The sequence below is a fragment of the Salvelinus fontinalis genome, chromosome 13 (genome assembly GCF_029448725.1).
Source record: "Salvelinus fontinalis isolate EN_2023a chromosome 13, ASM2944872v1, whole genome shotgun sequence".
In the NCBI taxonomy this organism is placed as follows: domain Eukaryota; kingdom Metazoa; phylum Chordata; class Actinopteri; order Salmoniformes; family Salmonidae; genus Salvelinus; species Salvelinus fontinalis.
This window is the reverse complement of record NC_074677.1, coordinates 1,429,602-1,454,699: the sequence shown is the minus strand read 5'-3', so window position 1 is coordinate 1,454,699 and position 25,098 is coordinate 1,429,602. Positions and strand designations below refer to the sequence as shown.

The 25,098-nt window shown below is 50.5% G+C and overlaps 1 protein-coding gene across 1 annotated transcript; it reads right to left on the bottom strand.

Moving 5' to 3' along the window:
* Positions 1 to 7,914: 7,914 nt before the first annotated feature.
* Positions 7,915 to 11,041, bottom strand: LOC129869106 (uncharacterized). Its single transcript, XM_055943612.1, has 2 exons — positions 11,034 to 11,041; positions 7,915 to 8,908 (listed from the first exon to the last, which is right to left on the bottom strand). The coding sequence occupies exons 1-2, from the start codon at positions 11,039 to 11,041 to the stop codon at positions 7,915 to 7,917; spliced, it is 1,002 nt and encodes a 333-aa protein (XP_055799587.1).
* Positions 11,042 to 25,098: the final 14,057 nt, after the last annotated feature.

Sequence of the window (25,098 nt, the reverse complement as noted above, 5' to 3'; positions counted from 1 at the left end):
TAGTGAGGTGGTGTTGGTATAGTAAACAGTGTGATAGTTTTAGTTGTTGTCAATAAACAGTGTGATAGTTTTAGTTGTCAATAAACAGTGTGATAGTTTTAGATGTTGTCAATAAACAGTGTGATAGTTTTAGTTGTTGTCAATAAACAGTGTGATAGTTTTATATGTCAATAAACAGTGTGATAGTTTTATATGTCAATAAACAGTGTGATAGTTTTAGTTGTCAATAAACAGTGTGATAGTTTTAGATGTTGTCAATAAACAGTGTGATAGTTTTAGATGTTGTCAATAAACAGTGTGATAGTTTTAGTTGTCAATAAACAGTTTGATAGTTTTAGTTGTTGTCAATACACAGTGTGATAGTTTTAGTTGTCAATAAACAGTTTGATAGTTTTAGTTGTTAATACACAGTGTGATAGTTGTAGTTGTCAATAAACAGTTTGATAGTTTTAGTTGTTAATACACAGTGTGATAGTTGTAGTTGTCAATAAACAGTTTGATAGTTTTAGTTGTCAATAAACATTGTGATAGTTTTAGTTGTTGTCAATACACAGTGTGATAGTTTTAGTTGTCAATAAACAGTTTGATAGTTTTAGTTGTTAATACACAGTGTGATAGTTGTAGTTGTCAATAAACAGTTTGATAGTTTTAGTTGTCAATAAACAGTGTGATAGTTTTAGTTGTCAATAAACAGTGTGATAGTTTTAGTTGTCAATAAACAGTGTGATAGTTTTAGATGTTGTCAATAAACAGTGTGATAGTTTTAGATGTTGTCAATAAACAGTGTGATAGTTTTAGTTGTTGTCAATAAACAGTGTGATAGTTTTATATGTCAATAAACAGTGTGATAGTTTTAGTTGTTGTCAATAAACAGTGTGATAGTTTTAGATGTCAATAAACAGTGTGATAGTTTAGTTGTTAATACACAGTGTGATAGTTTTAGTTGTCAATAAACAGTGTGATAGTTTAGTTGTTAATACACAGTGTGATAGTTTTAGTTGTCAATAAACAGTGTGATAGTTTTAGTTGTTGTCAATAAACAGTGTGATAGTTTTAGTTGTCAATAAACAGTTTGATAGTTTTAGTTGTCAATAAACAGTGTGATAGTTTTAGTTGTTAATAAACAGTGTGATAGTTTTAGAAGTTGTCAATAAACAGTGTGATAGTTTTAGTTGTCAATAAACAGTGTGATAGTTTTAGTTGTCAATAAACAATGTGATAGTTTTAGATGTTGTCAATAAACAGTGTGATAGTTTTAGTTGTCAATAAACAGTGTGATAGTTTTAGTTGTCAATAAACAGTTTGATAGTTTTAGTTGTTAATACACAGTGTGATAGTTTTAGTTGTTAATACACAGTGTGATAGTTTTAGTTGTCAATAAACAGTTTGATAGTTTTAGTTGTCAATTAACAGTTTGATAGTTTTAGTTGTCAATAAACAGTTTGATCGTTTTAGTTGTTAATACACAGTGTGATAGTTTTAGTTGTTGTCAATAAACAGTTTGATAGTTTTAGTTGTCAATAAACAGTTTGATAGTTTTAGTTGTCAATAAACAGTGTGATCATTTTAGTTGTCAATAAACAGTTTGATCGTTTTAGTTGTTAATAAACAGTTTGATAGTTTTAGTTGTCAATAAACAGTGTGATAGTTTTAGTTGTCAATAAACAGTGTGATAGTTTTAGTTGTCAATAAACAGTTTGATCGTTTTAGTTGTTAATAAACAGTTTGATAGTTTTAGTTGTCAATAAACATTGATAGTTTTAGTTGTCAATAAACATTGATAGTTTCAGTTGTCAATAAACATTGATAGTTTTAGTTGTCAAGAAACATTGATAGTTTTAGTTGTCAAGAAACATTGATAGTTTCAGTTGTCAATAAACATTGATAGTTTTAGTTGTCAATAAACATTGATAGTTTCAGTTGTTGTCAATAAACATTGATAGTTTCAGTTGTTGTCAATAAACAGTGTGATAGTTTAAGTTGTCAATAAACATTGATAGTTTCAGTTGTTGTCAATAAACATTGATAGTTTCAGTTGTCAATAAACATTGATAGTTTCAGTTGTCAATAAACATTGATAGTTTCAGTTGTCAATAAACATTGATAGTTTTAGTTGTCAATAAACATTGATAGTTTCAGTTGTCAATAAACATTGATAGTTTCAGTTGTCAATAAACATTGATAGTTTCAGTTGTTGTCAATAAACATTGATAGTTTCAGTTGTCAATAAACATTGATAGTTTCAGTTTTCAATAAACATTGATAGTTTTAGTTGTTGTCAATAAACATTGATAGTTTCAGTTGTCAATAAACATTGATAGTTTTAGTTGTCAATAAACATTGATAGTTTCAGTTGTCAATAAACATTGATAGTTTCAGTTGTCAATAAACATTGATAGTTTCAGTTGTTGTCAATAAACATTGATAGTTTCAGTTGTTGTCAATAGACATTGATAGTTTTAGTTGTTGTCAATAAACACTGATAGTTTTAGTTGCTGTCAATAAACATTGATAGTTTTAGTTGTTTTCAATAAACATTGATAGTTTTAGTTGCTGTCATTTCTTGTACATTGCATAGATGCGGTAAAGAGGACAATCAAACTCGACCAACACAATGGCATTGCCATGGATAGTTGTAGAGGGGGGAAAGATCCCGAGTGTTCTCATTGGTCCCCAGCAAAATTAGCCTACATTTAAGCTACAATTTAGATGTGTACGTCACACTATGTTGACGTAGAAATGTGAGTATTCTGCTGGAATGGAAGTCGACCCCAACACATGTTCATGTCATCATCACCTATCGACAACCTGACAATTAAATAGGAAGTTGACCACCACCACCAATTTCTGTATGCTAGCTATGCTAACCAGCTTATACGAACAGGAGTTAGCATTGAGCAGTCACTTCTTCTGAACCTGAAAAGGGACAACTTGTACATGTTACGCTGCGAAAACAGCCAAATATATCCACATTGGACTGAAGTAACCACATGCTGGGCCCGTTACAATACATCAATCATGATGAGTTTGACTCATATCCACTTAGTTAGATCAGATTTGTTGAATGTGTTCCAGTCTGGTCAATGGAACTTCTGCAACCACCCGGTTTAGTCCTGTGCCTCCCTCCCTCCTCCCTCCCTCCTCTCTTCATCCTCTCCCTCTCCCTCCCTCCACCCTCCCTCCTCACTCCCTCCTCTCCCTCCCTCCTCCCTCCCTCCTCTCTTCATCCTCTCCCTCTCCCTCCCTCCACCCTCCCTCCACCCTCCCTCCTCTCTTCATCCTCTCCCTCTCCCTCCCTCCACCCTCCCTCCTCTCTTCATCCTCTCTTCATCCTCTCCCTTTACCCTCCCTCCACCCTCCCTCCACCATCCCTACACCCTCCCTCCTCTCCCTCTCCATCCCCCTGTGCCTCCCTCCCTCCTCTCTTCATCCTCTCCCTCTCCATCCCTACACCCTCCCTCTTCTCCCTCTCCATCCCCCTGTGCCTCCCTCCACCTTCCATCCTCTCCCTCTCCATCCCTACACCCTCCCTCCTCTCCCTCTCCATCCCCCTGTGCCTCCCTCCCTCCTCTCTTCATCCTCTCCCTCTCCATCCCTACACCCTCCCTCTTCTCCCTCTCCATCCCCCTGTGCCTCCCTCCACCTTCCATCCTCTCCCTCTCCATCACTCCTCCCTAGTCATTTATCTGACACCAGAGTGCATCGTTGCTGTCTTCCTTCATTCAGTCTATCTTTCTGTTTCTTTCTCATTCTGTCTCATCCCTCTCTCTTACTTCTTCCCTTCTCTCCATCCATCTTTGTGATGTATAATTATTTTCTATCTCCATCCCCCATCCCTTTCTCCTCCCTCTCTCTCTATCCCCATCCCTCTCTCTCCTCCCTCTCTCTCTTCCCCATCCCTCTCTCCTCGCTCTCTCTCTCTCTTCCCCATCCCTCTCTCTCCTCCCTCGCTCTCTCCCCCCCATCCCTCTCTCTCTCTCCCCCATCCCTCTCTCCTCCCTCTCTCCATCCCTCTCCATCCGCCAGCACGAAGGAGAGAGAGGAGGGAGGCCAGCACGAGAGAGAAAGAGGAGGGGAGCCAGCACGAGGGTGAGAGAGGAGGGAGGCCAGCACGAGGGAGAGAGAGGAGGGGGGCCAGCACGAGGGCGAGAGAGGAGGGGGGCCAGCACGAAGGAGAGAGAGGAGGGGGGCCAGCACGAGGGAGAGAGAGGAGGGAGGCCAGCACGAAGGAGAGAGAGGAGGGAGGCCAGCACGAGAGAGAAAGAGGAGGGAGGCCAGCACGAGGGAGAAAGAGGAGGGGGGCCAGCACGAGGGAGAGAGAGGAGGGGGGCCAGCACGAGAGAGAGAGAGGAGGGAGGCCAGCACGAGGGAGAGAGAGGAGGGGGGCCAGCACGAAGGAGAGAGAGGAGGGGGGCCAGCACGAGAGAGAAAGAGGAGGGAGGCCAGCACGAGGGAGAAAGAGGAGGGGGGCCAGCACGAGGGAGAGAGAGGAGGGAGGCCAGCACGAGAGAGAAAGAGGAGAGGGGCCAGCACGAGGGAGAGGGAGGAGGGAGGCCAGCACGAAGGAGAGAGAGGAGGGGGGCCAGCACGAGGGAGAGAGAGGAGGGAGGCCAGCACGAAGGAGAGAGAGGAGGGGGGCCAGCACGAAGGAGAGAGAGGAGGGAGGCCAGCACGAGGGAGAAAGAGGAGGGGGGCCAGCACGAGGGAGAGAGAGGAGGGGGGCCAGCACGAGGGAGAGAGAGGAGGGAGGCCAGCACGAGGGAGAGAGAGGAGGGAGGCCAGCACGAGGGAGAGAGAGGAGGGAGGCCAGCACGAGGGAGAGAGAGGAGGGGGGCCAGCACGAGGGAGAGAGAGGAGGGAGACCAGCACGAGGGAGAGAGAGGAGGGACTGGGTTGTCTCCCTCAGTGGTTGGGTATAACTATTAGTTCATATTGTTCCACTGGTAATGACTGAGAGGAAATGTAAATGTTATGAACTGCTATAATGGGATAAAAGTCCCGCTTTAATACTACTCCACATTGAACCACAGAGGATGGCTACATTACTACTCCACATTGAACCACAGAGGATGGTACATTACTACTCCACATTGAACCACAGAGGGGTACATTACTACTCCACATTGAACCACAGAGGGGTACATTACTACTCCACATTGAACCACAGAGGATGGCTACATTACTACACCACATTGAACACCAGCCAGAGGATGGGTACATTACTACTCCACATTGAACCACAGAGGATGGCTACATTACTACTCCACATTGAACCACAGAGGATGGCTACATTACTACTCCACATAGAACCACAGAGGATGGCTACATTACTACACCACATTGAACACCAGCCAGAGGATGGGTACATTACTACTCCACATTGAACCACAGAGGATGGCTACATTACTACTCCACATTGAACCAGAGGATGGTACATTACTACTCCACATTGAACCACAGAGGATGGGTACATTACTACTCCACATTGAACCACAGAGGATGGTACATTACTACTCTACATTGAGCCACATTGAACCACAGAGGATGGCTACATTACTACTCCACATTGAACCACAGAGGATGGCTACATTACTACTCCACATTGAACCACAGAGGATGGCTACATTACTACTCTACATTGAACCACAGAGGATGGTACATTACTACTCCACATTGAACCACAGAGGATGGCTACATTACTACTCCACATTGAACCCCAGAGGATGGCTACATTACTACACTACATTGAACCACAGAGGATGGTACATTACTACTCCACATTGAACCCCAGAGGATGGCTACATTACTACTCCACATTGAACCACAGAGGATGGTACATTACTACTCCATATTGAACCACAGAGGAGGGGTACATTACTACTCCATATTGAACCACAGAGGAGGGGTACATTACTACTCCACATTGAACAACAGAGGAGGGGTACATTACTACTCCACATTGAACCACAGAGGATGGCTACATTACTACTCCACATTGAACCACAGAAGAGGGGTACATTACTACTCCACATTGAACAACAGAGGAGGGGTACATCACTACTCCACATTGAACCACAGAGGATGGTACATTACTACTCCACATTGAACCACAGAGGATGGGTACATTACTTCTCCACATTGAACCACAGAGTACGGTACATTACTACACTACATTGAACCACAAAGGATGGGTACATTACTTCTCCACATTGAACCACAGAGGATGGGTACATTACTACTCCACATTGAACCACAGAGGATGGGTACATTACTACTCCACATTGAACCACAGAGGATGGCTACATTACTACTCCACATTGAACACCAGCCAGAGGATGGGTACATTACTACTCCACATTGAACCACAGAGGATGGGTACATTACTACTCCACATTGAACCACAGAGGATGGCTACATTACTACTCCACATTGAACAACAGAGGAGGGGTACATTACTACTCCACATTGAACACCAGCCAGAGGATGGTACATTACTACTCCACATTGAACCACAGAGGATGGGTACATTACTACTCTACATTGAGCCACATTGAACCACAGAGGAGGGGTACATTACTACTCCACATTCAACACCAGCCAGAGGATGGGTACATTACTACTCCACATTGAACCACAGAGGATGGGTACATTACTACTCCACATTGAACCACAGAGGATGGCTACATTACTACTCCACATTGAACACCAGCCAGAGGATGGGTACATTACTACTCCACATTGAACCACAGAGGATGGGTACATTACTACTCCACATTGAACCACAGAGGATCGCTACATTACTACTCCACATTGAACCACAGAGGATGGGTACATTACTTCTCCACATTGAACCAGAGGATGGTACATTACTTCTCCACATTGAACCACAGAGGATGGCTACATTACTACTCCACATTGAACCACAGAGGATGGCTACATTACTACTCCATACCTCATTCTGACCACTACTGTAGATGACTGTAGGTCTTCCTCATTCTGACCACTACTGTAGATGACTGTAGGTCTTCCTCATTCTGACCACTACTGTAGATGACTGTAGGCCTTCCTCATTCTGACCACTACTGTAGATGACTGTAGGTCTTCCTCATTCTGACCACTACTGTAGATAACTGTAGGTCTTCCTCATTCTGACCACTACTGTAGATGACTGTAGGTCTTCCTCATTCTGACCACTACTGTAGATGACTGTAGGGCTTCCTCATTCTGACCACTACTGTAGATGACTGTAGGTCTTCCTCATTCTGACCACTACTGTAGATGACTGTAGGTCTTCCTCATTCTGACCACTACTGTAGATGACTGTAGGGCTTCCTCATTCTGACCACTACTGTAGATGACTGTAGGTCTTCCTCATTCTGACCACTACTGTAGATGACTGTAGGTCTTCCTCATTCTGACCACTACTGTAGATGACTGTAGGTCTTCCTCATTCTGACCACTACCGTAGATGACTGTAGGTCTTCCTCATTCTGACCACTACTGTAGATGACTGTAGGTCTTCCTCATTCTGACCACTACTGTAGATGACTGTAGGTCTTCCTCATGCTGACCACTACTGTAGATGACTGTAGCTCTACCTCATTCTGACCACTGCTGCTGTAGGAGACTCTAGACCTACCTCATCTAAACAACCATGGTATGGTTTTTAATCATTCAGGAGGAATGTAACCCAGGGAGAACTTGTAGCTGGGTGGTAGTAGTTCAGGAGGAATGTAACCCAGGGAGAACTTGTAGCTGGGTGGTAGTAGTTCAGGAGGAATGTAACCCAGGGAGAACTTGTAGCTGGGTGGTAGTAGTTCAGGAGGAATGTAACCCAGGGAGAACTTGTAGCTGGGTGGTAGTAGTTCGGGAGGAATGTAACCCAGGGAGAACTTGTAGCTGGGTGGTAGTAGTTCAGGTGGAATGTATCCCCAGGGAGAACTTGTAGCTGGGTGGTAGTAGTTCAGGAGGAATGTAACCCAGGGAGAACTTGTAGCTGGGTGGTAGTAGTTCAGGAGGAATGTAACCCAGGGAGAACTTGTAGCTGGGTGGTAGTAGTTCGGGAGGAATGTAACCCAGGGAGAACTTGTAGCTGGGTGGTAGTAGTTCAGGTGGAATGTAACCCAGGGAGAACTTGTAGCTGGGTGGTAGTAGTTCAGGAGGAATGTAACCCAGGGAGAACTTGTAGCTGGGTGGTAGTAGTTCAGGAGGAATGTAACCCAGGGAGAACTTGTAGCTGGGTGGTAGCAGTTCAGGAGGAATGTAACCCAGGGAGAACTTGTAGCTGGGTGGTAGTAGTTCAGGAGGAATGTAACCCAGGGAGAACTTGTAGCTGGGTGGTAGTAGTTCAGGAGGAATGTAACCCAGGGAGAACTCGTAGCTGGGTGGTAGTAGTTCAGGAGGAATGTAACCCAGGGAGAACTCGTAGCTGGGTGGTAGTAGTTCAGGAGGAATGTAACCCAGGGAGAACTTGTAGCTGGGTGGTAGTAGTTCAGGAGGATTGTAACCCAGGGAGAACTTGTAGCTGGGTGGTAGTAGTTCAGGAGGAATGTAACCCAGGGAGAACTTGTAGCTGGGTGGTAGTAGTTCAGGAGGAATGTAACCCAGGGAGAACTTGTAGCTGGGTGGTAGTAGTTCAGGAGGAATGTAACCCAGGGAGAACTTGTAGCTGGGTGGTAGTAGTTCAGGAGGAATGTAACCCAGGGAGAACTTGTAGCTGGGTGGTAGTAGTTCAGGAGGATTGTAACCCAGGGAGAACTTGTAGCTGGGTGGTAGTAGTTCAGGAGGAATGTAACCCAGGGAGAACTTGTAGCTGGGTGGTAGTATTTCAGGAGGAATGTAACCCAGGGAGAACTTGTAGCTGGGTGGTAGTAGTTCAGGAGGAATGTAACCCAGGGAGAACTTGTAGCTGGGTGGTAGTAGTTCAGGAGGAATGTAACCCAAATCAAATCACATTTTATTGGTCACATACGCGTGGTTAGCAGATCTTATTGCGAGTTTAGGGAAATACTTGTGCTTCTCGTTCCGACACTGCAGCGATATCTAACATGTAATATCTAACAATTTCATAACAACTACCTAATAAACACACATCTAAGTAAAGGAATGAATAGGAATATATATGTATAACTATATGGATGAGCAATGACAGAGAGGCTTAGGTAAGATGCAATAATGCTATAAAATACAGTATATAGTACATATGAGATGACTAATGCAAGATATGTTAACATTATTAAAGTGGCGTTATTAAAGTGAATAGTTGTCCATTTATTAAAGTGGCCAGTGATTTCAAGTCTGTATGTAGGCAGCAGCCTCTCTGTGTTAGTGATGGCTGTTTCTCGGTCCCTGCTTTGATGCACCTGTACTGACCTCGCCTTCTGAATGACAGCGGGGTGGACAGGCAGTGGCTCGGGTGGTTGTTGTCCTTGATGATCTTTTTGGCCTTCCTGTGACATCGGGTGGTGTAGGTGTCCTGGAGGGCAGGTAGTTTGCCCCCGGTGATGCGTTGTGCAGACCTCACTACCCTCTGGAGAGCCTTGTGGTTGTGGGCGGTGCTGTTGCCATACCAGGCTGTGATACAGCACGACAGGATGCTCTCAATTGTGCATCTGTAAATGTTTGTGAGGGTTTTAGGTGCCAAGCCAAATTTCTTCAGCCTCCTGAGGTGGAAGAGGTGCTGGTGCGCCTTCTTCACCACACTGTATGTGTGGGTGGACCATTTCAGTTTGTCCGTGATGTGTACCGCAAGGAACTTAAAACTTTCCACCTTCTCCACTGCTGTCCCATTGATGTGGATAGGGGGGTGCTCCCTCTGCTGTTTCCTGAAGTCCAAAATCTTCTCCTTTGTTTTGTTGACGTTGAGTGAGAGTTTGCTTTCCTGACACCACACTCCGAGTGCCCTCACCTCCTCCCTGTAGGCTGTCTTGTTGTTGTTGGTAATCAAGCCTACTGTTATGTCGTCTAAAAACTTAAGGATTGTGTTGGAGGGGTGCATGGCCACGTGGTCGTGGGTGAACAGGGAGTACAGGAGGGGGCTGAGCACGCACCCTTGTGGGGCCCCAGTGTTGAGGATCAACAGAGTGGAGATGTTGTTTCCTACCTTCACCACCTGGGGGGGGCGGCCCGCCAGGAAGTCCAGGACCCAGTTGCACAGGATGGGGTGAGACCCAGGCCTCCAGCTTGATGATGAGCTTGGAGGGTACTATGGTGTTGAATGTTGGGCTGTAGTCAATGAACAGCATTCTTACATAGGTATTCCTCTTGTCCAGATGGGATAGGGCATTGTGCAGTGTGATGGCGATTGCATCGTCTGTGGATTTATTGGGGCGATAAGCAAATTGAAGTGGGTCTAGGGTGATAGGCAAGGTGGAGGTGATGTGATCCTTGACTAGTCTCTCAAAGCACTTCATGATGACAGAAGTGAGTGCTACGGAGCGATAGTCATTTAGTTCAGTTATCTTTGTGGGAACAATGGTGGCCCTCTTGAAGCATGTGGGGACAGCAGACTGGGATGGGGATTGATTGAATATGTCCGTAAACACACCAACCAGTTGGTCTGTGCATGCTCTGAGGACGCGGTTAGGGATGCCGTCTGGGCCGGCAGCTTTTGCGAGGGTTAACACGTTTAATTGTTTTACTCACGTCGGCCACGAAGTAGGAGAGCCCACAATTCTTGGTAGCGGGCCACGTCGGGGGCACTGTATTATCCTCAAAGCGGGCAAAGAAGGTGTTTAGTTTGTCTGGAAGCAAGACGTAGTCCGTGATTGTCTGTAGACGTACGTCTCGTGTCTGAGCCGTTGATTTGCGACTCCACTTTGTCCCTATACCAGGCCCGTCAGGAAGTCCAGGATCCAACTGCTGAGGGAGGTGTTCAGTCCCAGGGTCCTTAGCTAAGCGATGAGCTTTGACTATGGTGTCTGACATCTCACTTGTTTGATTGCCTTGCGGAGGGAATAACTACACTGTTTGTATTCGGCCATATTCCCAGTCACCTTCCCCTCGTTAAATGCAGTTTCGTTAATCCCAGCTACCTTTCCATGGTTTAATGTGGTTGTTCGCGCTTATGGTTTTGTGTGAATGCTGCCATCTATCCACAGTTTCTGGTTTGGGTAGGTTTAAATAGGTTTTCAAACCCCACGCCTAACCTTAATAGGTTTTAACAGTAGGTACAACATCTCCAATGCACTTCCTCATAAACTCACTCACCGAATCAGCGTATACGTAGATTATTCTCTGAGGCTATCCGGAACATGTCCCAGTCCGCGTGATCAAATTAATCTATAAGCGTGGATTCCCGATTGGTCAGACCAGCATTGAATAGTCCTTATCACGGGTACTTCCTGTTTGAGTTTCTGCCTATAGGAAGGGAGGAGCAAAATGGAGTCGTGTTCAGATTTGCCGAAGGGTGGGCGGGGGAGGGCCTTGTATGCATTGCCGAAGTTAGAGTAGCAGTGATCCAGTGTGTTACCAGTGCTGCAGGCAATTTGCTGGTAGAATTTAGGTAGCCTTGTACTCAAATTTGCTTTGTTAAAATCCCCAGCTACAATAAATGTAGCATCAGGATATATAGTTTCCAGTTTGCATAAAGTCCAGTGAAGTTCCTTGGTGGTCATCTTGGTTCCCGCTTGCGGGGGGATAAACACGGCTGTGACAATAACCGAAGAGAATTGTCTTGGGAGATAATATGGTCGGCATTTGATTGTGAGCAATTCTAGGTCAGGTGAACAAAAGGACTTGAGTTCCTGTTTGTTGTTACAACTACACCATGAGTCGTTAATCATGAAACATACAGCCCCGTCCTTCTTCTTACCGGAGAGATGTTTATTCCTGTCGGCGTGACACACAAAGAATCCAGGTGGCTGAACCGACTCCGACAACATATCCCGAGAGAGCCATGTTTCCCGTGAAATAGAGGATGTTACAATCCCTGATGTCTCTCTGGAAAGCAACCCTTGCTCTAATTTCGTTTACCTTTTTATCTAGAGACTGGACATTGGCGAGTAAGAAGCGGTGGGTGGTGTGTGTGCCTCCGAAGTCTGACCAGAAGCTCCGTCTGCCTCTTCTCCGACGGCGTTGTTTTGGGTCAGCCTCTGGAATCAGTTCAAATACCCTGTGAGGTGCAGACAAAGGTTCCGTCCCGGGAAAGTCGTGTTCCTAGTCATATTGCTGGTAAACGTACGTTGCTCTGATATACATTAGTTCTTCCCGGCTGTATGTGATAACACTTAAGATTTTATGGGCGAACAAAGTAAGAAATAATTCATAAAAAAACGAAATACTGCAAAGTTTCCTAAGGACTAGAAGCGAGGCAGCCATCTCGGTCGGAGCCATGGTAACCGTTGGCAGCTTCTGATGTCCGCCAGTGATGTAGTGATGTCACATTCCCTGTGGGGTATTTATCTCTCCCTACCTCTAGTTGTTCCATTTTGGAGTGTCACTCTCCCACCGAGGGATGAGGGGAAGGTCTAAGGGGGTTATTAGAATGGAGCTATAGACAGAGAGAGGCTGTCTTGGAAGGAGCTATAGGTTGTTACTTTGGATACCAACTTGACGTTGCTGAGTATGTGAAGGGTCATCTCTCTCCCTCTGGTCTCCCTCTGGTCTCCGTCTGGTCTCTCTCTGGTCTCCCTCTGGTCTCCCTCTGGTCTCTCTCTGGACACTCTCTCTGGTCTCTCTCTCTGGTCTCTCTCTGGTCTCTCTCTGGTCTCTCTCTCTCTGGTCTCTCTCTCTCTCTGGTCTCTCTCTCTCTCTGGTCTCTCTCTGTTCTCCCTCTGGTCTCCCTCTGGTCTCCCTCTGGTCTCCCTCTGGTCTCTCTCTGGTCTCTCTCTCTCTGGTCTCTCTCTCTCTCTGGTCTCTCTCTCTCTCTGGTCTCTCTCTCTCTCTGGTCTCTCTCTGGTCTCTCCCTCTGGTCTCCCTCTGGTCTCCCTCTGGTCTCTCTCTGGTCTCTCTCTGGTGTCTCTCTGGTCTCTCTCTGGTCTCCCTCTGGTCTCTCTCTGGTCTCTCTCTGGTGTCTCTCTGGTCTCTCTCTGGTCTCTCTCTGGTCTCTCTCTGGTCTCCCTCTGGTCTCCCTCGGGTCTCTCTCTGGTCTCCCTCTGGTCTCCCTCTGGTCTCCCTCTGGTCTCTCTCTGGTCTCTCTCTCTCTGGTCTCTCTCTATCTCTGGTCTCTCTCTCTCTCTCTGGTCTCCCTCTGGTCTCTCTCTGGTCTCTCTCTGGTCTCTCTCTCCCTCTGGTCTCTCTCTGGTCTCTCTCTGGTCTCTCTCTGGTCTCCCTCTGGTCTCTCTCTGGTCTCCCTCTGATCTCCCTCTGGTCTCCCTCTGGTCTCTCTCTGGTCTCTCTCTCTCTCTGGTCTCTCTCTCTGGTCTCCCCGTGGTCTCCCTCTGGTCTCCCTCTGTTCTGCCTCTGTTCTCCCTCTGGTCTCCCTCTGGTCTCCCTCTGGTCTCTCTCTGGTCTATCTCTGGTCTCTCTCTGGTCTCCCTGTGGTCTCCCTCTGGTCTCCCTCTGTTCTGCCTCTGTTCTGCCTCTGTTCTCCCTCTGGTCTCTCTCTGGTCTCTCTCTCTCTGGTCTCTCTCTCTCTCTGGTCTCTCTCTGTTCTCCCCCTGTTCTCCCTCTGGTCTCTCTCTGGTCTCCCTCTGGTCTCCCTCTGGTCTCTCTCTGGTCTCCCTCTGGTCTCCCTCTGGTCTCTCTCTGGTCTCTCTCTCTCTGGTCTCTCTCTCTCTCTGGTCTCTCTCTGTTCTCCCTCAGGTCTCCCTCTGGTCTCCCTCTGGTCTCCCTCTGGTCTCCCTCTTGTCTCCCTCTGGTCTCCCTCTGGTCTCCCTCTGGTCTCTCTCTGGTCTCCCTCTGGTCTCTCTCTGGTCTCTCTCTGGTCTCTCTCTCTCTGGTCTCTCTCTCTCTGGTATCTCCCTCTGGTCTCCCTCTGGTCTCCCTCTGGTCTCCCTCTGGATTCTCTCTGGTCTCTCTCTGGTCTCTCTCTGGTCTCTCTCTGGTCTCTCTCTGGTCTCTCTCTGGTCTCCCTCTGGTCTCCCTCTGTTCTCTCTCTCTGGTCTCTCTCTGGTCTCCCTCTGGTCTCTCTCTGGTCTCTCTCTGGTCTCTCTCTCTGGTCTCTCTCTGGTGTCCCTCTGGTCTCTCTCTGGTCTCTCTCTGGTCAATCTCTGGTCTCCCTGTGGTCTCCCTCTGGTCTCCCTCTGTTCTGCCTCTGTTCTGCCTCTGTTCTCCCTCTGGTCTCTCTCTGGTCTCTCTCTCTCTGGTCTCTCTCTCTCTCTGGTCTCTCTCTGTTCTCCCCCTGTTCTCCCTCTGGTCTCTCTCTGGTCTCCCTCTGGTCTCCCTCTGGTCTCCCTCTGGTCTCTCTCTGGTCTCCCTCTGGTCTCCCTCTGGTCTCTCTCTGGTCTCTCTCTCTCTGGTCTCTCTCTCTCTCTGGTCTCTCTCTGTTCTCCCTCAGGTCTCCCTCTGGTCTCCCTCTGGTCTCCCTCTGGTCTCCCTCTTGTCTCCCTCTGGTCTCCCTCTGGTCTCCCTCTGGTCTCCCTCTGGTCTCTCTCTGGTCTCCCTCTGGTCTCTCTCTGGTCTCTCTCTGGTCTCTCTCGCTCTGGTCTCTCTCTCTCTGGTATCTCCCTCTGGTCTCCCTCTGGTCTCCCTCTGGTCTCCCTCTGGATTCTCTCTGGTCTCTCTCTGGTCTCTCTCTGGTCTCTCTCTGGTCTCTCTCTGGTCTCCCTCTGGTCTCCCTCTGTTCTCTCTCTCTGGTCTCTCTCTGGTCTCCCTCTGGTCTCTCTCTGGTCTCTCTCTGGTCTCTCTCTCTGGTCTCTCTCTGGTGTCCCTCTGGTCTCTCTCTGGTCTCTCTCTGGTCAATCTCTGGTCTCTCTCTGGTCTCCCTCTGGTCTCTCTCTGGTCTCTCTCTTGTCTCTCTCTGGTCTCCCTCTGGTCTCCCTCTGGTCTCTCTCTGGTCTCTCTCTCTGGTCTCTCTCTGGTCTCTCTCTCTCTCTCTGGTCTCTCTCTCTCCTCTCTCTGGTCTCCCTCTGGTCTCTCTCTGGTCTCTCTCTGGTCTCTCTCTCTGGTCTCTCTCTGGTGTCCCTCTGGTCTCTCTCTGGTCTCTCTCTGGTCAATCTCTGGTCTCTCTCTGGTCTCCCTCTGGTCTCCCTCTGGTCTCTCTCTGGTCTCTCTCTTGTCTCTCTCTGGTCTCCCTCTGGTCTCCCTCTGGTCTCTCTCTGGTCTCTCTCTCTGGTCTCTCTCTGGTCTCTCTCTGGTCTCTCTCTGGTCTCTCTCTCTCTGGTATCTCTCTCTGGTCTCCCTCTGGTCTCCCTCTGGTCTCCCTCTGTTCTCTCTCTGGTCTCTCTCTCTCTGGTCTCTCTCTGGTCTCTCTCTGGTCTCCCTCTGGTCTCTCTCTGGTCTCCCTCTGGTCTCTCTCTCTGGTCTCCCTCTGGTCTCCCTCTGGTCTCCCTCTGGTCTCTCTCTGGTCTCTCTCTGGTCTCTCTCTGGTCTCTCTCTCTCTGGTCTCTCTCTCTCTGGTATCTCCCTCTGGTCTCCCTCTGGTCTCCCTCTGGACTCCCTCTGGTCTCCCTCTGGATTCTCTCTGGTCTCTCTCTGGTCTCTCTCTGGTCTCCCTCTGGTCTCCCTCTGTTCTCTCTCTGGTCTCTCTCTGGTCTCTCTCTGGTCTCCCTCTGGTCTCCCTCTGGTCTCTCTCTGTTCTCTCTCTGGTCTCTCTCTGGTCTCCCTCTGGTCTCTCTCTGGTCTCTTTCTCTGGTCTCTCTCTGGTGTCCCTCTGGTCTCTCTCTGGTCTCTCTCTGGTCAATCTCTGGTCTCTCTCTGGTCTCCCTCTGGTCTCTCTCTGGTCTCTCTCTGGTCTCTCTCTGGTCTCCCTCTGGTCTCCCTCTGGTCTCTCTCTGGTCTCTCTCTCTGGTCTCTCTCTGGTCTCTCTCTGGTCTCTCTCTGGTCTCTCTCTCTCTGGTATCTCTCTCTGGTCTCCCTCTGTTCTCCCTCTGGTCTCCCTCTGTTCTCTCTCTGGTCTCTCTCTCTCTGGTCTCTCTCTGGTCTCTCTCTGGTCTCCCTCTGGTCTCTCTCTGGTCTCTCTCTGGTCTCTCTCTGGTCTCCCTCTGGTCTCTCTCTCTGGTCTCCCTCTGTTCTCCCTCTGGTCTCCCTCTGTTCTCTCTCTGGTCTCTCTCTGGTCTCTCTCTGGTCTCTCTCTGGTCTCTCTCTGGTCTCCCTCTGGTCTCTCTGGTCTCTCTCTGGTCTCCCTCTGGTCTATCTCTGGTCTCTCTCTGGTCTTTCTCTGGTCTATCTCTGGTCTCCCTCTGGTCTCTCTCTGGTCTCTCTCTGGTCTATCTCTGGTCTCTCTCTGGTCTCCCTCTGGTCTCTCTCTGGTCTCTCTCTGGTCTCCCTCTGGTCTCTCTCTCTGGTCTCCCTCTGGTCTCTCTCTGGTCTCTCTCTGGTCTCCCTCTGGTCTCCCTCTGGTCTCTCTCTGGTCTCTCTCTGGTCTCTCTCTGGTCTCTCTCTGGTCTCCCTCCGGTGTCTCTCCGGTCTCTCTCTGGTCTCTCTCTGGTCTCCCTCTGGTCTCTCTCTGGTCTCTCTCTTGTCTCTCTCTGGTCTCCCTCTGGTCTCCCTCTGGTCTCCCTCTGGTCTCCCTCTGGTCTCTCTCTGGTCTCCCTCTGGTCTCACTCTGGTCTCTCTCTGGTCTCCCTCTGGTCTCTCTCTGGTGTCCCTCTGGTCTCTCTCTGGTCTCTCTCTGGTCAATCTCTGGTCTCTCTCTGGTCTCCCTCTGGTCTCTCTCTGGTCTCTCTCTGGTCTCTCTCTGGTCTCCCTCTGGTCTCTCTCTGGTCTCCCTCTGGTCTCTCTCTGGTCTCTCTCTGGTCTCCCTCTGGTCTCCCTCTGGTCTCCCTCTGGTCTCCCTCTGGTCTCTCTCTGGTCTCCCTCTGGTCTCTCTCTGGTCTCTCTCTGGTCTCTCTCTGGTCTCTCTCTGGTCTCCCTCTGGTCTCTCTCTGGTCTCTCTCTGGTCTCCCTCTGGTCTCTCTCTGGTCTCTCTCTGGTCTCTCTCTGGTCTCTCTCTGGTCTCCCTCTGGTCTCCCTCTGGTCTCCCTCTGGTCTCCCTCTGGTCTCTCTCTGGTCTCCCTCTGGTCTCCCTCTGGTCTCTCTCTGGTCTCTCTCTGGTCTCCCTCTGGTCTCTCTCTCTGGTCTCCCTCTGGTCTCTCTCTGGTCTCCCTCTGGTCTCCCTCTGGTCTCCCTCTGGTCTCTCTCTGGTCTCCCTCTGGTCTCCCTCTGGTCTCTCTCTGTTCTCCCTCTGGTCTCCCTCTGGTCTCTCTCTCTGGTCTCTCTCTGGTCTCCCTCTGGTCTCCCTCTGGTCTCTCTCTGGTCTCCCTCTGGTCTCCCTCTGGTCTCTCTGGTCTCTCTCTCTGGTCTCCCTCTGGTCTCTCTCTGTTCTCCCTCTGGTCCTCTCTCTGGTCTCTCCCTCTGGTCTCTCTCTGGTCTCTCTCTGGTCTCTCTCTGGTCTCTCTCTGGTCTCCCTCTGGTCTCTCTCTGGTCTCCCTCTGGTCTCCCTCTGGTCTCCCTCTGGTCTCCCTCTGGTCTCTCTCTGGTCTCTCTCTGGTCTCTCTCTCTGGTCTCTCTCTGGTCTCTCTCTGGTCTCTCTCTCTGGTCTCTCTCTGGTCTCCCTCTGGTCTCCCTCTGGTCTCCCTCTGGTCTCTCTCTCTGGTCTCTCTCTCTGGTCTCTCTCTCTGTTCTCTCAATGGTCTCTCTCTGGTCTCTCTCTCTGGTCTCTCTCTCTGGTCTCTCTCTCTGGTCTCTCTCTGGTCAACCTCTGGTCTCTCTCTCTGGTCTCTCTCTCTCTGGTCTCTCTCTGTTCTCTCTCTGGTCTGCCTCTGGTCTCCCTCTGGTCTCTCTCTCTGGTCTCTCCCTCTGGTCTCCCTCTGGTCTCTCCCTCTGGTCTCTCTCTCTTGTCTCTCTCTGGTCTCCCTCTGGTCTCTCTCTCTGGTCTCTATCTTGTCTCTCTCTGGTCTCTCTCTGGTCTCTCTCTGGTCTCTCCCTCTGGTCTCCCTCTGGTCTCTCCCTCTGGTCTCTCCCTCTGGTCTCTCTCTCTGGTCTCTCTCTGGTCTCCCTCTGGTCTCTCTCTGGTCTCTCTCTGGTCTCTCTCTGGTCTCCCTCTGATCTCTCTCTGGTCTCTCTCTGGTCTATCTCTGGTCTATCTCTGGTCTCCCTCTGGTCTCTCTCTGGTCTCTCTCTGGTCTCTCTCTGGTCTCTCTCTGATCTCCCTCTGGTCTCTCTCTGGTCTCTCTCTGGTCTCCCTCTGGTCTCTCTCTGGTCTCTCTCTGGTCTCCCTCTGGTCTCCCTCTGGTCTCTCTCTGGTCTCTCTCTGGTCTCTCTCTGGTCTCTCTCTGGTCTCCCTCTGGTCTCTCTCTGGTCTCTCTCTGGTCTCTCTCTGGTCTATCTCTGGTCTCCCTCTGGTCTCTCTCTGGTCTCTCTCTGGTCTCCCTCTGGTCTCTCTCTGGTCTCTCTCTGGTCTTCCTCTGGTCTCTCTCTGGTCTCTCTCTGGTCTCCCTCTGGTCTCCCTCTGGTCTCTCTCTGGTCTCTCTCTGGTCTCCCGCTGGTCTCTCTCTGGTCTCTCTCTGGTCTCTCTCTGGTCTCCCTCTGGTCTCCCTCTGGTCTCCCTCTGGTCTCTCTCTGTTCTCCCTCTGGTCTCTCTCTGGTCTCCCTCTGGTCTCTCTCTGGTCTCTCTCTGGTCTCCCTCTGGTCTCCCTCTGGTCTCCCTCTGGTCTCTCTCTGGTCTCTCTCTCTGGTCTCTCTCTCTGGTCTCTCTCTGGTCTCCCTCTGGTCTCTCTCTGGTCTCCCTCTGGTCTCTCTCTGGTCTCTCTCTCTGGTCTCCCTCTGGTCTCCCTCTGGTCTCTCTCTGGTCTCTCTCTCTGCTCTCCCTCTGGTCTCTCTCTGTTCTCTCTCTCTGTTCTCTCTCTGGTCTCTCTCTGGTCTCCCTCTGGTCTCTCTCTGGTCTCTCTCTGGTCTCTCTCTGGTCTCTCTCTGGTCTCCCTCTGGTCTCCCTCTGGTCTCTCTCTGTTCTCCCTCTGGTCTCCCTCTGGTCTCCCTCTGGTCTCTCTCTCTGGTCTCCCTCTGGTCTCCCTCTGGTCTCCCTATGGTCTCCCTCTGGTCTCTCTTTGGTCTCTCTCTCTGGTCTCCCTCTGGTCTCCCCCTGGTCTCCCTCTGGTGTCTCTCTCTGGTATCTCTCTGGTCTCCCTCTGGTCTCCCTCTGGTCTCCCTCTGGTCTCTCTCTGGTCTCTCTCTCTGGTGTCCCTCTGGTCTCTCTCTGGTCTCCCGCTGGTCTCTCTCTGGTCTCTCTCTGGTCTCTCTCTGGTCTCTCTCTGGTCTCTCTCTGGTCTCCCTCTGGTCTCCCTCTGGTCTCTCTCTCTGGTCTCTCTCTGGTCTCCCTCTGGTCTCCCTCTGGTCTCTCGCTGGTCTCTCTCTCTGCTCTCCCTCTGGTCTCTCTCTGTTCTCTCTCTCTGGTCTCTCTCTCTGGTCTCTCTCTGGTCTCTCTCTGGTCTCCCTCTGGTCTCTCTCTGGTCTCTCTCTGGTCTCTCTCTGGTCTCCCTCTGGTCTCCCTCTGGTCTCTCTCTGTTCTCCCTCTGGTCTCCCTCTGGTCTCCCTCTGGTCTCTCTCTGGTCTCTCTCTGGTCTCTCTCTGGTCTCTCTCTGGTCTCCCTCTGGTCTCCCTCTGGTCTCTCCCTCTGGTCTCCCTCTGGTCTCCCTCTGTTCTCCCTCTGGTCTCCCTCTGGTCTCCCTCTGGTGTCTCTCTCTGGTCTCTCTCTGGTCTCTCTCTGGTCTCCCTCTGGTCTCCCTCTGGTCTCCCTCTGGTCTCTCTCTGGTCTCTCTCTCTGGTCTCCCTCTGGTCTCTCTCTGGTCTCTCTCTGGTCTCTCTCTCTGGTCTCTCTCTCTGGTCTCTCTCTGGTCTCTCTCTGGTCTCTCTCTGGTCTCCCTCTGGTCTCTCTCTGGTCTCTCTCTGGTCTCTCTGGTCTCTCTCTCTGGTCTCCCTCTCTGGTCTCCCTCTGGTCTCTCTCTGTTCTCCGTCTGGTCTCTCTCTGGTCTCTCTCTGGTCTCTCTCTGGTCTCACTCTGGTCTCCCTCTGGTCTCCCTCTGGTCTCCCTCTGGTCTCTCTCTGGTCTCCCTCTGGTCTCCCTCTCTGGTCTCTCTCTCTGGTCTCTCTCTCTGGTCTCTCTCTGTTCTCCCTCTGGTCTCTCTCTGTGGTCTCTCCCTCTGGTCTCTCTCTCTGGTCTCTCTCTCTGGTCTCTCTCTCTGGTCTATCTCTGTTCTCTCTCTGGTCTCCCTCTGGTCTCTCTCTCTGGTCTCTCCCTCTGGTCTCTCTCTCTGGTCTCTCTCTCTGGTCTCTCTCTCTGGTCTCTCTCTGTTCTCTCTCTGGTCTCCCTCTGGTCTCCCTCTGGTCTCCCTCTGGTCTCTCTCTGTTCTCTCTCTGGTCTCCCTCTGGTCTCCCTCTGGTCTCCCTCTGGTCTCCCTCTGGTCTCTCTCTGGTCTCTCTCTCTGGTCTCCCTCTGGTCTCTCTATGGTCTCTCTCTGGTCTCTCTCTGGTCTCTCCCTCTGGTCTCCCTCTGGTCCCTCCCTCTGGTCTCTCTCTCTGGTCTCTCTCTGGTCTCCCTCTGGTCTCTCTCTGGTCTCCCTCTGGTCTCTCTCTCTGGTCTCTCTCTGGTCTCTCTCTGGTCTCCCTCTGGTCTCTCTCTGGTCTCTCTCTGGTCTCCCTCTGGTCTCTCTCTGGTCTCTCTCTGGTCTCCCTCTGGTCTCTCTCTGGTCTCTCTCTGGTCTCTCTCTCTGGTCTCCCTCTGGTCTCTCTCTGGTCTCCCTCTGGTCTCTCTCTGTTCTCTCTCTGTTCTCTCTCCGGTCTCCCTCTGGTCTCTCTCTCTGGTCTCTCTCTGGTCTCCCTCTGGTCTCTCTCCGGTCTCTCTCTGGTCTCTCTCTGGTCTCCCTCTGGTCTCTCTCTCTCTGGTCTCCCTCTGGTCTCTCTCTCTGGTCTCTCTCTGGTCTCTCTCTGTCTCTCTCTGGTCTCCCTCTGGTCTCCCTCTGGTCTCTCTCTCTGGTCTCTCTCTGGTCTCCCTCTGGTCTCTCTCTGGTCTCTCTCTGGTCTCTCTCTCTGGTCTCTCTCTCTGGTCTCTCTCTGGTCTCTCTCTGGTCTCTCCCTCTGGTCTCCCTCTGGTCTCTCTCTGGTCTCCCTCTGGTCTCTCTCTCTCTGGTCTCCCTCTGGTCTCTCTCTCTGGTCTCTCTCTGGTCTCTCTCTGTCTCTCTCTGGTCTCCCTCTGGTCTCCCTCTGGTCTCTCTCTCTGGTCTCTCTCTGGTCTCCCTCTGGTCTCTCTCTGGTCTCTCTCTGGTCTCTCTCTCTGGTCTCTCTCTCTGGTCTCTCTCTGGTCTCTCTCTGGTCTCTCCCTCTGGTCTCCCTCTGGTCTCTCTCTGGTCTCCCTCTGGTCTCTCTCTCTGGTCTCTCTCTGGTCTCCCTCTGGTCTCTCTCTGGTCTCTCTATGGTCTCTCTCTCTGGTCTCTCTCTCTGGTCTCTCTCTGGTCTATCTCTGGTCTCTCTATGGTCTCTCTCTCTGGTCTCTCTCTCTGGTCTCTCTCTGGTCTATCTCTGGTCTCTCTCTGGTCTCCCTCTGGTCTCTCTCTGGTCTCCCTCTGGTCTCTCTCTGGTCTATCTCTGGTCTCTCTCTGGTCTCTCTCTGGTCTCTCTCTGGTCTCTCTCTCTCTCTCTGGTCTCTCTCTGGTCTCCCTCTGGTCTCTCTCTGGTCTATCTCTGGTCTCTCTCTGGTCTCTCTCTGGTCTCTCTCTGGTCTCTCTCTGGTCTCCCTCTGGTCTCTCTCTGGTCTCTCTCTGGTCTCTCTCTGGTCTCTCTCTGGTCTCTCTCTCTCTCTCTGGTCTCTCTCTCTCCTCTCTCTGGTCTCTCTCTGGTCTCTCTCTGGTCTCTCTCTCTCCTCTCTCTGGTCTCTCTCTGGTCTCTCTCTGGTCTCTCTCTGGTCTATCTCTGGTCTCTCTCTGGTCTCTCTCTGGTCTCTCTCTGGTCTATCTCTGGTCTCTCTCTGGTCTCTCTCTGGTCTCTCTCTGGTCTCTCTCTCTCTCTCTCTGGTCTCTCTCTGGTCTATCTCTGGTCTCTCTCTGGTCTCTCTCTGGTCTCTCTCTGGTCTCTCTCTGGTCTCTCTCTGGTCTCTCTCTCTCTCTCTGGTCTCTCTCTCTCTCTGGTCTCTCTCTGGTCTCTCTCTGGTCTATCTCTGGTCTCTCTCTGGTCTCTCTCTGGTCTCTCTCTGGTCTCCCTCTGGTCTCTCTCTGGTCTATCTCTGGTCTCTCTCTGGTCTCTCTCTGGTCTCTCTCTGGTCTCTCTCTCTCTCTCTCTGGTCTCTCTCTGGTCTCCCTCTGGTCTCTCTCTGGTCTATCTCTGGTCTCTCTCTGGTCTCTCTCTGGTCTCTCTCTGGTCTCCCTCTGGTCTCTCTCTGGTCTCTCTCTGGTCTCTCTCTGGTCTCTCTCTGGTCTCTCTCTGGTCTCTCTCTCTCTCTCTGGTCTCTCTCTCTCCTCTCTCTGGTCTCTCTCTGGTCTCTCTCTGGTCTCTCTCTCTCCTCTCTCTGGTCTCTCTCTGGTCTCTCTCTGGTCTATCTCTGGTCTCTCTCTGGTCTCTCTCTGGTCTACCTCTGGTCTCTCTCTGGTCTATCTCTGGTCTCTCTCTGGTCTCTCTCTGGTCTCTCTCTCTCTCTCTCTGGTCTCTCTCTCTCCTCTCTCTGGTCTCTCTCTGGTCTCTCTCTGGTCTATCTCTTGTCTCTCTCTGGTCTCTCTCTGGTCTCTCTCTCTCTCTCTGGTCTCTCTCTCTCCTCTCTCTGGTCTCTCTCTGGTCTCTCTCTGGTCTCTCTCTCTCTCTCTGGTCTCTCTCTCTCCACTCTCTGGTCTCTCTCTCTCCTCTCTCTGGTCTCTCTCTGGTCTCTCTCTGGTCTATCTCTGGTCTCCCTCTGGTCTCCCTCTGTTCTCTCTCTGTTCTATCTCTGGTCTCTCTCTGGTCTATCTCTGGTCTCTCTCTGGTCTATCTCTGGTCTCTCTCTCTGGTCTCCCTCTGGTCTCTCTCTCTGGTCTCCCTCTGGTCTCTCTCTGGTGTCTCTCTGGTCTCTCTCTGGTCTCTCTCTGGTGTCTCTCTGGTCTCCCTCTGGTCTCTCTCTGGTCTCTCTCTGGTCTCTCTCTGGTCTCTCTCTGGTCTCTCTCTGGTCTATCTCTGGTCTCTCTCTGGTCTATCTCTGGTCTCTCTCTGGTCTCTCTCTGGTCTCTCTCTGGTCTATCTCTGGTCTCTCTCTGGTCTATCTCTGGTCTCTCTCTGGTCTCTCTATGGTCTCTCTCTCTCTCTCTGGTCTCTCTCTCTCCTCTCTCTGGTCTCTCTCTCTCTCTCTGGTCTCTCTCTCTCCTCTCTCTGGTCTCTCTCTGGTCTATCTCTGGTTTCTCTCTGGTCTCCCTCTGGTCTCTCTCTGGTCTCTCTCTCTCTCTGGTCTCTCTCTGGTCTATCTCTGGTCTCTCTCTGGTCTATCTCTGGTCTCTCTCTGGTCTCTCTCTGGTCTCTCTCTGGTCTATCTCTGGTCTCTCTCTGGTCTCTCTCTGGTCTCTCTCTGGTCTCTCTCTGGTCTCTCTCTGGTCTCTCTCTGGTCTCTCTCTCTCTCTGGTCTCTCTCTCTCCTCTCTCTGGTCTCTCTCTCTCTCTCTGGTCTCTCTCTCTCCTCTCTCTGGTCTCTCTCTGGTCTATCTCTGGTCTCTCTCTGGTCTCCCTCTGGTCTCTCTCTGGTCTCTCTCTCTCTCTCTGGTCTCTCTCTCTCTCTGGTCTCTCTCTGGTCTCTCTCTGGTCTCTCTCTGGTCTCTCTCTGGTCTCTCTCTCTCTCTGGTCTCTCTCTGGTCTCTCTCTGGTCTCTCTCTGGTCTCTCTCTGGTCTCCCTCTGGTCTCTCTCTGGTCTCTCTCTGGTCTCTCTCTGGTCTCTCTCTGGTCTCTCTCTCTCCTCTCTCTGGTCTCTCTCTGGTCTCTCTCTGGTCTCTCTCTGGTCTATCTCTGGTCTCTCTCTGGTCTCTCTCTGGTCTCCCTCTGGTCTCCCTCTGGTCTCTCTCTCTGGTCTCCCTCTGGTCTCTCTCTCTGGTCTCCCTCTGGTCTCCCTCTGGTCTCTCTCTGGTCTCTCTCTGGTCTCTCTCTGGTCTCTCTCTGGTCTCTCTCTCTCTCTCTGGTCTCTCTCTCTCTCTGGTCTCTCTCTGGTCTCTCTCTGGTCTCTCTCTGGTCTCTCTCTGGTCTCTCTCTGGTGTCTCTCTGGTCTCTCTCTCTGGTCTCTCTCTCTGGTCTCTCCCTCTTTGGTCTCTCTCTCTCTGGTATCTCTCTCTGGTCTCCCTCTGTTCTCCCTCTGGTCTCCCTCTGGTCTCCCTCTGGTCTCTCTCTCTGGTCTCTCTCTGGTCTCTCTCTCTGGTCTCCCTCTGGTCTCCCTCTGGTCTCCCTCTGGTCTCTCTCTCTGGTCTCCCTCTGGTCTCTCTCTCTGGTCTCCCTCTGGTCTCCCTCTGGTCTCTCTCTGGTCTCTCTCTGGGGTCTCTCTGGTCTCCCTCTGGTCTCTCTATGGTCTCTCTCTGGTCTCTCTCTGGTCTCCCTCTGGTCTCTCTCTGGTGTCTCTCTGGTCTCCCTCTGGTCTGTCTCTGGTCTCCCTCTGGTCTCCCTCTGGTCTCTCTCTGGTGTCTCTCTGGTCTCTCTCTGGTCTCTCTCTGGTCTCTCTCTGGTGTCTCTCTGGTCTCCCTCTGGTCTGTCTCTGGTCTCACATAATCCAGGTTAGAGCAGTGGGAACATGTTGTTTCTTCTATGTCAGTATTTATTAATGTGTGATCTCCCTGGCCTCCATGTAGAACATATTCTGGTGTTGGTAACACTGTGTGTGTGTGTGTGTGTGTGTGTGTGTGTCTATATATATATGTGTGTGTGTGTGTGTGTGTGTGTGTGTGTGTGTGTGTTTGTGCGTGCGTGCGTGTGTGTGTTTGTGTGTGTGTCTATATATATATATGTGTGTGTGCGTGCGTGTGTGTGTTTGTGTGTGTGTCTATATATATATATGTGTGTGTGTGTGTGTGTGCGTGCGTGCGTGCGTGCGTGCGTG